This window comes from Mustela lutreola, chromosome 14, assembly GCF_030435805.1.
Source record: "Mustela lutreola isolate mMusLut2 chromosome 14, mMusLut2.pri, whole genome shotgun sequence".
Taxonomy (NCBI): Eukaryota; Metazoa; Chordata; class Mammalia; order Carnivora; family Mustelidae; genus Mustela; species Mustela lutreola.
Window position 1 is genome coordinate 10,790,848 of NC_081303.1, and position 15,247 is coordinate 10,806,094.

General features: G+C 50.7%; 1 protein-coding gene across 2 annotated transcripts in view; it reads right to left on the reverse strand.

The window, feature by feature from the left end:
• The window catches only part of SMYD3 (SET and MYND domain containing 3), a 778,929-nt gene that overhangs the window by 159,521 nt on the left and 604,161 nt on the right, over nt 1-15,247 (reverse strand). For both annotated transcript variants that reach the window (XM_059144970.1, XM_059144971.1), the window contains exons 9-10: nt 9,484-9,571; nt 4,358-4,532 (exon numbers count right to left, since the gene is read on the reverse strand). In XM_059144970.1, coding sequence (XP_059000953.1) covers nt 4,358-4,532; nt 9,484-9,571 — 263 coding nt within the window. The remainder of the gene's footprint in view (nt 1-4,357; nt 4,533-9,483; nt 9,572-15,247) is intronic.

Below are 15,247 nucleotides of genomic sequence, written 5' to 3' on the forward strand. Positions count from 1 at the left end.
TTCTGCTCTTTCCCAGGACAATCCCCAAAATGTCCTTTCAGCTGCCACCAAATACTGTGCTGCCGGTCAGTACCAGCAAACCTCCCCCAGTAAGAGCAGGCTTTGGTCAAGGAAAAGGGGAGGAGGGAGCCTTCTAGGTTCTGAAAGGAATTCAGATCAGGTATAACAAACATCATGTCACCAGCTCTCTTTGCTTCTGAGGACAGTGACATCTCAGTGGAAGGTGAACACCACCTGCAGGTCGTTATCTCCAGGGAAGATGCAGTGAGTTGGCATTTAGGAATTTAGCACATGGTTTGCCCCACAGATCCGGTCCCATCGGTGCACAAAGATTCAAGCGGATGTGAATGGCGTATTCCTTCAACACAGTAAAAGGAAATAGAAATGTAGGGACTGGTCTACAGACTCTGGTACATTCCCAAGACAAAACTCTGTAGATGTGCTACCAAGAACAAGACGGCTCTTCAGGAGCTGGTCTGGACTGATGGCCACGCGCTGCAGTGAAGTGAAAACGGCCAGTTCTAGAACAGGGGATTTTCACTGCTCCGCCCACGCAGGAGACTTCTCGGCTTCTCCCTCCCGCCTGCACCACCACCGTCCTGGGCACACGGAGAGGAGGGACGGACGGACAGAAAGGATAGGGAGGAAAAGGGAAGAGCCCAGGTGAGCACCTTCGAGGGGAGAAGTGAGGAGGGAAGACAAGAGTCTCTGGGCAGGGAGAACCGCTGGGAAAAGACAGAAGAAGAACGGGGGCTTTAAAGAGTGAGGCCAGTGTGCTCCAAACGGAAGTTTAGGGGCTCACACTGAACACCTCAGGGAAGAAACTTGCCGTGCTTATCTTTAGGGAGTGGAACAGGAGACTGAAAGATGAGGGTGATTTTTACTAGTGTCCTTTAGGAAACATCCTTTCCTAGAAGTCTGTGCTAGTCTTAGAACAAAAGTTGTGCTACCAGAGCACCTGGGATACGCCCAAGTCCTCCTCAAAGCCTTAAGGAGCCTCTGTTTCTCTAGATCTTCCTCTGGGTCCTAAAGAGAATCAAGTTTGATTTTATATTCAAAATAATTTAAGTTTAAAACTATATTCAGTTCCGTTTTTAGGTTTCTTTCTCCTTTTTATTTCTGCACACATGTGTAGCATTCAGCAGTGATATTAGGGGCCAGAGTTTCAAGGGCTGGTCTGGTGATTCTCCTGTAAATCTCGGTGCCTTCTACAGCAGGAGAATGCTTCCCGATCTCTGAATTATGACTGGCAAACTAACTTTTGCAACTCAATTCATCTTGTGGTTAAGGTGTTATTTAGTTACATTTTTTAATGAAAATTTATGAAATACCTTTAAATTGCTTTCTTTCTGCTTAATGTTCATAGTGCCACGGGACGGATGACCATGCATACATAATCACAGATGCTCTCAGAAGAAACGGTAGGAACTAAAGATGATAGATTTTGTTGTGTGTGAATTAATGCCAACCTACTTTATGAAACAGAAAGATCTTGTTTTGGAAGATTTTAAGAGAAAGAAAGAAAGAGAGAGAAAAAGAGAATGAGAAAGAGAGAGGGAGAGTGTGCAGAGGAGCAGAGGGAGGGGCAGAGGGAGGGAGAAGCAGGCTCCCCCCTGCTGAGCAGGGAGTCCAATGCGGGGCTCCACCCCAGGACCCTGAGATCATGATCTGAGCGAAGGCAGATCTTCACTGAAGGAAGATCGCTTCACTGACTGAGCCACGGAGGCACCACAGGAAACAAAGATCTTAATACTGTGTTGCATCATAAAGGGAATTTACTTCTATCGAGTCAAAATAAATGACAGAGCAGCAAGTAGGCAGCCGAGGGCAATGCGGTTATTTGGGTAAGAACAGAACGTGGACGCCTTCTCCTTTAAGGTCAGTAGTTCAAACTGAGCCAAGGTCAGGAGGGAGAACATCACCCCTAGAGTCTTGCCCTCAATCTGGCTGCGGCAAACGGTATATATTATCATTGTAAAACCGTTAGAGCAGGTGGCAGTCCCGTCCCCTCTCAGTAACTCATGCCGAGCTAACTGCCAAGCTAACTGCCCACGTCCTTGGCTAAAGGGGAACCGAAGGTGCACCTGCCAAGAGACCAAGTCAGTGGCTGACGGACCCCAGCACAGACCCCCATAAACACGTGCAGGGCAGAAAGCACCACCGACGCTCACATTCCTGCTTCCAGATTGTTAAAGGGCTCAACGAGCATCTGACCCATGCGTTCCTTGTTTTCACTTTTGCTGAGCTAAAGGGAAGAGAGTCCAAGGGCGCCAGCGTCCACCCTCTCCCTGGGTTGCTTCCCCTACAATAAACACTGCTGCCTGCGAACCGTTCAGATCCCATGTGTTTCAAGTGCATCAATCAATGCAGATGGGATTTCTGGAAACACAGACCGATCCAGGCCAGCTTCTTAACAAGTTCCAGGGAAGAGAAACTGGGGGAGGCTTGGAAACCTGTCACACGGCGTAGGCACGGAGGGTACCCTTCCAGAGAAACTGACATGCCGAGCGCCAGGAACATATAACCAGATGTACTCCAAACAATACGGAGTCCAGGCTGGTGGGCGTGCCTCCCCCCAACCCCCCAACAAGGAATGCCTCTGGGACTCGAGCCGGTTCACCGAGGGCTAAATTAGTGCTTCAGAGAAGCCGTGACAGGTGTGGAGAGGATTCAAACTGTGTGCAGAAGCAGCACTATCGAGGAGGGGGACCCGTGTCGAGCGTCTGTGCTCGGGGCAGGCTGGGCGGGCAGCCTGGAGGGGGCGGAGGGGGCAGCAGGTGCAGGTCCAGGGCTAGCCAGAGTGTGGGGCGAGGGGCTGGGGGGAGCGCCTGCAGGAAGGAGAGCTGGCCCGACCCGTGTCTCCTGGCTGCCGTCCACCCGCTCGGCCTGCGGTTTGGCTTTCCGAGGCCCAGCCCCAGGGTTCAGAGAGGTGACACCAATCTTCCCAGACCTGCCTCTCGTTGCAACACCGAGGCTCAGAGAACGAAGCCTTATCTCTTTGTGCTCGGTTCATATTTTCTGAAAACCCACAAGATTCATCATCCTGAGCAGACATTTCAGGCTCATGGGAAAGTCTGCGGTCTCAGCCCCGAAGGCAATCGCTTCTCAGTTGGGTGCGAGCTGACTCACAGTCTGGATTCCAGAGCTGTCCGACCACGCGGCAGTGGAAGAAGCCACCTCTGGAAGCACAGAGAACACCCTCGGGGCACCGTGGGACCGGGAATGGCCTGTGCAGCCCTGTTGCCCACCTGGCTGGTGGGGTCCTCAGGCTCCTCTGCGCGGACCCCGCTCCTGGCCCAGGCCTGGCTTCCTGCTCCGTGTGTCACTTCCCACCGGGGTCCTGGGCTTGCTTCCGTTCTTCTCCCCTTAATGCTGCTCACTTTCCCCTCCATCACCTCCTGAGGCGTGTCCTCAAGTGGGGACAGCCTGTAGCCCGGACCCTGCCCCCTCCTTCGCTAAAGCCCCTGCCCTGCTTGTTATCCCGCGCTGGTAGGCTGAGAGCTGGGTTGTCCCTCTGCTTAGCCCCTCAGGGCTGTCATCGTGCCTGCACGGTCTTCAGTGCCACCCAGAACGGCCCCCCTCCCAGTCCTCCTGGCTTCAGGGCACCTTCCCAGCCGTGAGCGACCCTGTCCTGTGCGGGAGATGGCGAACGACTCTGAGCCCTTGCCCTCGGCATGACCTGTCTCGACTTCCGAACTCGTGCTCTCAGCCCCGCGCAAACCGGGTCCTGCGCCCACCAGCACCCGACCTCAGTGCCGCCAAAGCTCCCGTGAGTTACAAAAGCATCAGGGGATGACACAGCCCTGGTCTGAAGGGGCTGCGGTAGGTCAAGAAACAATCCACAATCACTCCTTCACCGGACTCCGACACCTTTGAGCACGGGCACCCCCCCCCCCCCCGCTCTCCCGCGAGCCTCAGAAGGCGGTTACGGGGGTCACTTGATTCGAGCGAAGGCACCCCAGGCACCACAAAGCCCTGACACATGGAAGAGACCACCATCTGTCGGCCAGACCGAGGGCCCCAGATGGGTCGTCCTCACCCAGGTCCACAGAGGCGAATGACACAAGCCCCCCCACAGCGAGGGACCGGCCGTGGACCCAAGGCTCCCCCCGCCCTGCACTCTGCCCGATTGCCGCAAGCCACACACTACACCGGGACCCGCAGCTCCACAGAGACCGCATCTCCGCAGCCCCTGCACCCTCACAGGGCCTGTCCCACGGCCGGAACCTCAGGAACGAAGAACAAAACGGGGACACTCGCTAAGACGCGGTCCCCGCAGTGACTCTGGGACGTACATAAGTCCTCCGGCGCAAGGAAGGCCCTGCAGCCTTGACTCCGGCCCGGCTCCAGGACTCACCGGTACGGCTCCATGGTCCGGATGCCGTAGAACAAGGCCTCCTCCAGCAGGCCGAGGTTGATGCAGGCGTCCATGGCGCAGTCGAGAACCTTCAGCTGGTAGACGTTGATGTCGGGAAGGCGCTCGGCGTTGCTGCTGATGACGGCCTGGCACATGGCCAGCACCTGTTCCCACTCTGTTATTAACCTTAGTTAAGGATTCATTGTCTCCACCAGGAAAACAAGGAAAATGAGATTCTCGGCAAGCCTGAAGAGCCGCCAGGCACAGGAGGGAAGGAGAAGCCCGTTATTTCACACAGATGAGCTGCCTGAAAACATACTTGAGAAACAAAAACGGGTTAAGTGGCATCTCGGAGAAGCAAATTCTGTTTACGTCAACAAACCGTCTTCCGAGCAAGCCTGTACTTTGGGGGATTAAGCTTCCCAAAGAACCCTGCTTTCTTCGAGCTCCTCTCCAGATTCTCCTTAAAGCCCGTCGTGAAATGGTGCAGCTGCGTAGGAAACTGAACGACCGATGCGGTTAGCGCAGCCTGACCTGTGTACTGTGTTAGCTTCTGTTACAAAACCGATCTAGAATGGAAGAAACTTCAGACAGATTCCATTTTAAAACGGAGGAGCTCGTTTTTGCCCCTGGGTCATCCAAATCTTGGGCATATAGGAAGCCAAGTACACCACGCACAGGCACGAATGAGGGAAGCAACTTGAAGAAATACATCTCCACCGGGTCCTATTGAAGCTATTTTTTTTTTTTTTTAATTGTAAAGCAAAAGGGATCAGGCCTACACTTAACCAAAAAAAAAAAAAAACTATTCTTATTTTGAATCTCTGAAGTGGAAGATAATATGATATTAAGAACAGGGCTCAGGCATATCGACGGTGGGCAGGAGGAAAGGATGCTTTAAAAAGGGGCACCTGGGTGGCAGGGCTGGTCAACGGTGAGAGTCGGGACTTGGGCTCAGGTCATGACCTCAGTCGTGAGATTAAGCCCCGAGTCCCGTGATGGGCTCTGCGCGCAGCATGGAGTCTGCTGGAGATGCTCTCTCGCCCTCTGCCCCTCCCCCTAGTCTCTTTCTCTCTTAAGTAAGTAAATCCCAAAGAAAAAATTAAAAAGACCCCGTACTCACTGATGAGCAACTCTGACTCTGATTCGCTGTGAGTCCCTAACTTCCTCTCACGCAGCCCTGGTGCGATTGCCCTTTTTTATTTTATTTATTTAGTTAGTTTTAAAGATTTCATTTATTTAGTTGAGAAAGAGAGAGTGCACAAGCAGGGGGAGGGACAAAGGGAGACGGAGAACCAGGCTCCCCGCTGAGTAGGGAGCCCAAGGTGGGGGCTGATCCCAGGACCCTGAGATCATGACCTCAGTGGACAGCAGACACCTAACGAATGAGCCACCCAGATGCCCTGTGATCTGCCTTTTTTGGAACTGCTGCTCCTCCTTGCCCTCTTCCGGAGGCCGTCGGAGGACTGCACACGTGCTGTAGGGAGCACGGACCCTGCCGTGAACACACCCGCCCCCCCGCCCAGGTGAACACCGTGGAAGCGCAGCTGGAGGCCAGAGCGGGGGCACGTGGCGCGCACACACTTCCCATCTGCGCCGCTGCTGCTGGGGTGCCCTGTGTCGGGGGAAGTGCAGGCCCATCCGCCACCCTCCCCCCTTCAACCTGCACACCCCACACCCTGCCACATTGCACCAGAGCGAAACGGCTGCAGATCTCAGAGGCAGCAGAAACGGCAGAGCCTTTGGCCGGAGCTAAAGCTGGATTTCAATCGGAGCTGCTTCTGTCATGGAAAGGGCTGCAGATCTCAGAGGCAGCAGAAACGGCAGAGCCTTTGGCTGGAGCTAAAGCTGGATTTCAATCGGAGCTGCTTCTGTCATGGCTCAGATCTGAGGCTCTGAGGATGTCCCTGGAGCCCTTAATGCCACATGGTCTCCGAGCACCACTAGGGGGAAGGAAAATGGTCCAGTGGACTGAACGCCCATCTACCCACGCCCCTCACCACCACCCAACCCAGTCTCTTCCCAATCAGTGCTACCCCCCACGCCCCAACCAAAGGCCCCTCCGTCTTTCACTGGTCCCCATTTGGCACACCCCCCCCGAAGCAACAGTGTGCTCCGGCTCCCCTTTATCTCCCCCCGTCAACATCCCCCCCTCCTAGCCTCCCTGCCACCCGGTGGTGCTGCCTTCCAGAACGTTGGCAAACACTTGTAATAACCCAGTCAAGCTGCCTGTGGCAGTGGGAACTAGTGTCTTTATGAACCTCACGAGAAAAGTGTTTCTTTTCAGTGGGGGGGGGGGGGGGCCTGGAGGCACAGCACCTTACCCCCGAGGCAGGAATTCCTTGGTTAGATTCGTGAGCACCACAACGCACAGCCCAGGGCCTTTATTGCATGCTTCCTGTATACCACACTCTGTAATTTTAGGGTGAGTCTTGTCTCTGAGGAGTTGACTCTGGTCCCGGGCGAGGAGCATTTACTGAAGAAAAATTGAGTCGGTGACTTCTTTTGTATTCATCTGACATGTGTGGGTAAAGTGTGCCGAATGATCCCCAGAGGTTGGGGGGAGCAGTAGCTCCAGCAACGCACTGATTCTGTAACAGATTGCCGGCCTAACCTCTGTGGCTTTTCATTCCAGGATTAGGTACTGGACAAACTGTCAGGGGGAATGATGGCGTCTTATGCAACACGAGACATCTCTAGGGCAAGACTGTGCCTTATTTCACCATTGTGTTGCTTGACCTCCGTGACGACTCGTCTACTCATTTATATATGCTCTGACTCATCTGCAAGAGGTTTGAGGTGACAAGCCTTAGAAATGAAAACCAGATGTGATGATCTTCTGCAGCCACTGATAGGAATACATCTACTTTCTCCCCTGGCACGCTGGAAGGGACCGCATGCCAACTTCCCTCGGCAACCCTGGCAACTGTCTCCTGGCAAACGAGGCAGCCCTCTCCTATAAAACACCCCAGTGAGCAAAAAAATGGAATAATTTTAACTAAGAGGCTTTTCCCCCAAGTGGATGCTGACATTGTATTTGCTCAGAAATGCAGTCCCTGGCATTTGCTGGGTGTTGCATACTAGTTGTTCTGCTCCAGGGGGGGAGCTGAGCTCTGGAGAGAAGCAGGGTGGAGAGCTTCCCTGAAGCAGACAGAAGGACAACCTTCTTTAACCTCCCAGGGTTGACCATTGTGCCTCTGATGTCCCTCTCGGACGCACGTGCCAAAGGGTGTTGATGTCTGGGAGCGTTGTGAGAGCAGGATGGTATGGACCAGAAGGTGGGCTGTACCCGGCAGAGCACTTGGCACAGAGTCCGTTTTCAGTGAAGCCTTGTCCCGCTGAGACCTGACTGTGGCTAGGTCATCCAGGGCCCCAATTCCACAGTAGGGGAGCCCAGAGAATGAGCCTGTTTCTCTGCAGTAGAATGGTTTTTTGAGCCCAAGAAGGCCCCCCTCTCCTTCCCAGAGCTGACTGTTTTCCCAGTATCTCCCATCTTGCCTACAGACAGGGTTTCAAACTCCATTTGGACCCTGGCCCCATGCCTCACAATTTATTTCAGTTTTTCTAGATCCTTCTTAATATGCCTTACGTCCAACCAGGCCCAAAACTCTGGATATGATCAGACTCACAGATCACCTTTCTCATTTCCTCGTCTCCATTAATGCAGCCCGAGATCGCAGGAGGTTTTTGAGGGGTTATATCATCCTCTTAAACTTGATTAAATTTTGCTGTGTACCAAAACCCTAAAATCGTTCCACATGTTCTGCTGCTAAGCTTGAGGTCTATTTACACACTTAAACTCTCTGACCCAAACAGAAGATTTTATATACATTCTTGTTGAATTTCGTCTGTTCAGATTCAGGCGTCACTCAAGCCTTCAGGGGTCTTGAGCTCTGGATTCTATCCGCCCACCCTCTGCCATTCCCAACCTTTGGGAATCTGAAGCCCTTGGGCTCTGTATCTTCATTCAAGGCATAAAGTCAAAGGACCGAGGTGGGAACGGGGCACTCCAGAGTCACAGCGACCCCAGGCATCATTTTCTCAGGAGAGCCACTCAAGCATTTAGAAAGCTGTTTGGCCATGCTAGCATCCAGGATCGATTTCTTGACTGCTCTTAACTGGGCGTCTTCCTGAAATCCACATACAAACTTTACCAAAGAAATCCACGACTCTCCGGACTCACTTGCTCCTGGTGAGCCCACGCAGTGGGGCTGATCGTGGCTCCCTTTCCATTCTGTTAGTAATCAGTTACAGATTGTTTACCCACACTGCAACAGACAGACAAAAAACAACCCACTGGCTTCAGATTTCAGAAGATCCCTTTTTCACCTTTAAAAACAAGACCAGTTTGTCCATCCACCTCTCCTACTCTGTACAACTCCTTAAGGAACACTGTAGATAGAAACCTCATTTGCAGATGTTCTTACTGTCTGGGATCAGATTTTCCCCAAGGCATCTGAAGGACCTTTGTCATGTTTTTTGCTCAAATGATCTCCCCTACTGGAAGCGACCTCCCTCTAAGCCTCTGCCCATTCAAACCCTGTTCCTGATTTGGTCTACCTCTCTCCCAGTACATCAGTGTAGCCTCCCCCGAGGACCTGCAGCATAAGTGCTCTCTCCTTACTCTGAACTTTGACCTGCTTGTGGTCCTTACTATTTATGCCCAGAAAATTTATTGTGCAGCAACTCCCTCTGCCATGGTAGTTATGGTTGATTTAATATGAAACTTCTAGATCTGAGAGTCAATGATTTTAACTTTGAAGGAGTCTAAGTTATTTTTTCCTAGAGACGTAGGTTGTGGGAGGAAAGGAATACAGAAACCTGTTACCTAGTACAGTGCCTGTACACCATCTAGAGACTACTACTTACTGTCCTACTACTGGCATGAGTTTCGGTTACTATCTGAGGGTGGTGAGGTATTCATGTCGATCCTGCCATACTATGCCCAGCCATTACCTAGACTGTGGGCTGGGCTTTGGGATGCAGCCTGTGACCGTGAAACAGAATGAAACTCACTGGCTCATGCAGAGGTCAAACCATGGACTTGGCCTCATTAACACCAAGCTCTAACCAATAAAGAAGCGACAGTCCCAACAGTATGGTTCAATCCACAGGTAAAAGGATACTCCAATGTGCCTTCAGTTCTTCAATTTTTTTCAAGGATTCTTGAACTTCCTTCCACACCTGCTCATCACCGGTGAGCATATCAGCATCCTGTTCAGGCCCAAATGAAGAGAACAGAAAGGAAGACAAATTATTCAATTAATAAAATGGGCAAAGGAGAAAAAAACGGGCAAAGGATCTAAACAGACATTTCTCCAGAAAAGATATTCAAATGGCCAATAAGCACCTGGACAGATGCTCAACGTCATTAGCCATCAGGGAAATGCAAATCAAAACCATAGAGAGGTATCACCTCACACCCCCCAGCCTGGCTTTAAAGATGTCAGAAAGACCGAGAATAACAAGTGTTGGCGAGGCTGTGGAGAATCCAAACTCTCCTGTGTTATTGGTAGCAACGTGAAATGCTGCAGGCACTTTGCAAAAACAGTCAGGCAGCATCTTAAAAAGTTAAACATGGAGTTACCATATCATTAAACAATTCCGCTCCTTAGATCCCCAAGAGAGAAAAACAAGTTCACCCAAAAACCTGTACATCAATGTTCACAGCAGCATAATTCTAGCAAATAAGGTGGAAACAGCCCAAATGCCCATCAAATAAATGGATAAACAAAATGTGATGTATCCATACAACGGAATATTACTGGCAGTGAAAAACAACAAAACACGGACGTCCCCTAAAAACACCGAGCTAAGTGCAAGAAGCCAGTCACAAAGGACCACATACTGTATGATTCCACTGAAATGAAGTGTTCAGAATAGGCAAATCCACAGAGACAGAAAGTCAGTTTCTCATTGGCTACGGAGGGGAAGGGCGGGGATGGAGCGACTTCTCCGGCCGATGGAAATGCCATCAAATCCAGTGTGTACATGGTTCCACGACTCTGTGAATATACTATACTTCAGCTGGCGGCTTTGTATCATATGTGGATTGTATCTCGATATAGCTGAGATATATCAGGACGGGGAAGAGGGGCAAGAGAAAGAACCATTTGTTTGGAGACAGGTACTTGAATCAAAAACGTAGTTATCAATCAAAATGCATCTGGGAAAGAGTAAGAGGAGTACAATTACACCCATGCAAACGTACTGTGACTTCGGCAAAGACGTAAAAGAAGGAGGAGACGAGGAGGAGAAAGAGAATACCCAACAACTTAAAAAGCAATTCAAAACAAAACTGTGGGGGCACCTGGGTGGCTCAGTGGGTTAAGCCTCTGACTTCGGCGCGGGTCGTGATCCCAGAGTCCTGGGATCGAGCCCCGCGTCGGGCTCTCTGCTCGGCAGGGAGCCTGCTTCCCTTCCTCTCTCTCTGCCTACTTGTGATCTCTGTCTGTCAAATAAAACAACAACAACAACAACAACAAACTGTGAGTTATCATTTATTAAGCATGGTCCTCTGGTTTAGTAAGCAGGTCCTCTCTTTTTCTTGTGTGTCCACATTTTAAGAGCACCATAGCCACGCATGGCTGTAACCACCGTACTGGGTAGCCCAGATTCAGAACAGCTCTATCATCATAAAAGTTCTACTGGACAGCACTGCTTGAAAGAGGCTAATCAAAGCATCAAAAACTGTCGTCAGATGCCATTCAAAACCAGGTGTTTAATATTCATTAAGCTCTCAGTGGGTTTCAGGGAGAAGAACCATCCAAGGAAGCTGTATTAAATCATGGCCAAATCACGGTCAAGGGGAGGGAGGGCGGACTTTTTAAACTGCAGCAATCTCCCTGAAGATTTTTACATGCCTCCTAGGGGACGTTTATACAATGACTCTTGTGAGAACCACTGCCAGGGCAGACCTGGGAGGAAGATACAGATCACTCTGGCATGGCAGGGCAGAGACAGAAGAGGGCCGCGGAGAGCCAGGGAAAAGAGATCCCAAGAACAGGGTGAGGCAGTGGGTGTGCACACGAGGAAACGTGGACACTCGTGTCAGGCAGGGCGCCTGTGCGTAGCAGGGTTTTACAGGCTGGCCTATGAGTAACATCACAGGGTGGTTTTTTAAAGGACACTATAAATACACCCTACTTTGGGGGGGGCATTCTAAATAAGAACCCAGCTTTCTATACACAAGAGAGGGAAATGAAAGTTACTTGCTTTTCAAAAGGTAGATATGCATCTCCTAAGTGCCTTCCCTAAGTCCACACTCACCTCCCAAAGCCTCCATCCCACTGCCTCACTCTGAAGCAACTCCCCAGCACCTCCCAGAAAGAGCCTGTGTGTTAAACCTTGACAATCATGGCTGTTTAGGATGAAATCTTCCCGGTTTGTGCTTTACTCCTGGCGGCTCAAGCTCTAGGCAAGACATCTCACTTGTTAGACTCTACAGGAAGCAGATAACAGGCCCCCGCAGATGTCCATGTCCCAGTCCCCAGAACCTATACATACGTCGTCTGGGTACGTAGCAAAGGGGAATCAGGTTGCCGGTGGGATTAAGACTGCTTGTCAGCTGATCTGAGAATAAGCAGCAGGTCCTAAACTCCCCAGGTGGGGCCCGTGGAATCACAAGTGTCTTTCAGGGCAGAAGGGGGAGGTGGAAGAAGAGGTCAGTGATGTAACTTGAGGACCCAACCTCTCTGTCTGCTTAGAAGATGGAGGAAGGGACCCACAAACCAAGGGGCATAGGTGGCCTCCAGAAGCCAGCAGAGTCAAGGAAACAAAACCTTCCCTTCTGCCCCCTACTAGGAGCCTCTACAAAGCAAGGTAGCCCTGCCAGGGACCCTCATTTTCACCCAGTGAGACCTGTCTCAGGCTTCTGACCTACAGGACTGTAAGGGAATAAATTTGTGTTGTTTCAAGCCACTGAGTTTGTGATCATCTGTTAGAGCAGCCATAGGAAACTACTATAGCCCATACCACACCCACTGTTCTTCTGGTCACTGGACCTTGGCATGTGCCCCTCCCTGCAGCTGAAATTAAGTCACCTGATCATCTATTCTCAAAGCATCTCCTGAGTACCTCCTGGGGCAATGTTCTAGACACTGAGAATAGAGCAGTAAAAAGAAAAATCAGAGGGTTTACAATGAAGAGACAGGAGGAGCTTGGTATAACAGAAAACATACACACATGAAATAGATATTTATCAGAAGGAAAAGCAAGTGAACAGGAAAGGGGGAGAGGGAGTAGTACTCCCCAGAGAGTTCCGTCTTAGGCAGGGTGATCGGGGAAAGCCTCACTGAGAAGATAATATCAGAGAGAGGTCAAGGGGTAGAAGGTAGGAACTCCAGGCAGAGAGGACAGCCAGTGCCCGGTGCTGAGCCAGGAGCTTGCCCCATGTTCCATAAACAGCAAAGAGACTGGTGTGGACAGAGTTCTTCCATTGTTGTTTGTGTACACGTTAGAGCTAAATATAGGTCCTCTGCTTTGATCCCGCCTCTCCGCACACCTAGCACAGAGCACTGTATGGAACAAATGCCCAGTGAAACAGCTGTAGGATAGATCTGGAAAATGGAGGCTGCCATTTCTTTGGTCACAATCTGGATGTCCCTTGTACGGATTTCAATTACTCCTCACAACATCCTTGTAGGGCATCCATACCTCTAATGGCAAATGAGGCACAAGATACCTGCCCTACTCCTTAAGTATATGCCACAAACGTCCTTCTGTCGTAACTGCTAGAGGCAAGATTCAAATCCAAGTCCATCTGGCTTAACGGCTCAAGCTCTTTGCACTAACTTTATGTTTTTTGTTTTGTTTTGTTTTTGTTGTTTTTTAAAATTTTTTTAAAGATATTATTCATTTATTTGACAGACAGATCACAAGTAGGCAGAGAGGCAGGCAGAGAGAGAGAGAGGAGGAAGCAGGCTCCCTGCTGAGCAGAGAGCCCGATGCAGGACTCGATCCCAGGACCCTGAGATCATGACCTGAGCCGAAGGCAGAGGCTTAACCCACTGAGCCACCCAGGTGCCCCTAACTTTATGTTTTATTTGTGTTTGTTTCTGTCCTAGGCTTGCTCAAAAGGTAAGACAGGTCTGGGAAGTAGTGACTTCAAAATATCTTCAACTCATGGTTTCTATGATCTTCCTAATCCCTGCATTTGGAAAAGGACAGTAGATCCTCCAACATGAGGGGTGCATGGGTGGCTCAGTCGGTTAGGCATCTGCCTTTGACTCAGATCATGATCCCGGAGTCCAGGGATCGAGCCCCGCATCGGGCTCCCTGCTCTGCCGGGAGCCTGCTTCTCTCTCTGCTCCTCCCCGTTGCTTGTGCTTGTGCTCGTGCTCTGTCCCTCTCTCCCTCTCTGTCTGAAATAAATAAATCTTTATAAAACAACAACAAACCATCAAATCCCTGCAATGTCTCACTATGATGAGAGGTCGTATTCCCTGCACCCTCGGGTTCCAGATTCACCTCGCTCCCACCCACTATCTTGTTCTGTTCTGTGACTTCTGGGACTCTCCCTACAGTAGGGTCTCTCTCCCCTCTCCCCTCAGCGGGAAGGGGCACATCCGATTCTGCGTGTCTGTGCTCCTATACATATGCATTCCTATATATATAGGACACGCATTCATAAACAGAGAAACAACGTAGGGAAGCATAATTTAAATCTTCTCCTTTTTTCCATTTGCAAATGTAAGAGTTTATTATAGTGTGTTCTTTTCTACAGCCACTCGGGTATAAAGGTAGTAAATTTATAGCCTTATTTCATGATTTCTTATCCAAGCATATCAAAGAGACTTGCTCTCATTTAGGACAGTCATTTAGGGAAAAAATTCCTTTTTGAATTTCTGCTTTACTGTGAGAATGGGGCTCCAGGGGGTGAGCCTTGAAATTGGCTTCTGATAGGTGGAAACATTCATTTTACGCACATCTATATTTTTTTCCTTTTTAAAAAATCAGATGTGCTATTGTTGAGTTTTCTACCAATGATAAAAATAGTTCTGACTAGAGGCAGAGGGATTCCTGAGGCGTTCACTCAGCCAGGAAATGATGACGAGAAGGACACGCGGGCTCCAGCACCGACAGCACCTCTGCCCTGACGAGCTGGTGTCCCTTTGCAAGCCTTCCTCCTCCTGTCATCAGCTCCCCAAGCCGTGAAGGCAGCTGGTCCAACGCCCACCCCCATTCCTTCCACTTGACCACTCCCGGGGTGGAAGCAGCACAGAGCCACATTTGCTGTACCTCTGGTGACCTCTCTCTTGCGCACCTCCAGAAAAGTCTGTCAAGAGCTTGGCTTCATTTTAGACAAAAAACATGGCAATAGTTCATTTGAGGCCGACCTCTGTCCGCTGCTGTCAGGCCTTGGTAAGAGTAAGTCTCCTGAGTCTCTCCCTTCCCTCTCTGGCCTCTTAGGCTCCTCTCCTCACCGCCTCCCCTGCCCCAGGTTCAAGTCCGTTCTCTCGATACTTGGTTCCTTCTTCCTCGCCCCCATTCCGTCCTCTCAGAGCCCGCCCCAAGTCTGGCACACCCCAGGCTCTATGACTGCCATGACACTCCTTCTCGAACTAGAATCCTTCTCCTCGGATTCTGGAAGGACCCGGACAGCAGGCTCTGTGCTTCCCTCGGGTCACCTCTTCTGTTCACTTCTTTGATCTTCTTCCCATTTGCCCCTTTGGAACGGGCCTTGAATGTCCTCCCTCCAGAAATCATGTCTTATGCTGCCCTCTGAGTTAACCCAGCCATCCTGAGCCACCGTGGCTACTCTGCACACCTCTCTTGACACCGATCTGTCCCTGACGGTCGGCTTTCCTGTGTCCCCAACAAGCCTCAGAACTTCTGGAGGGACCATGATCCGACCGGATCTGTGTCCCCCATGCCAGCACGATAGGTTAT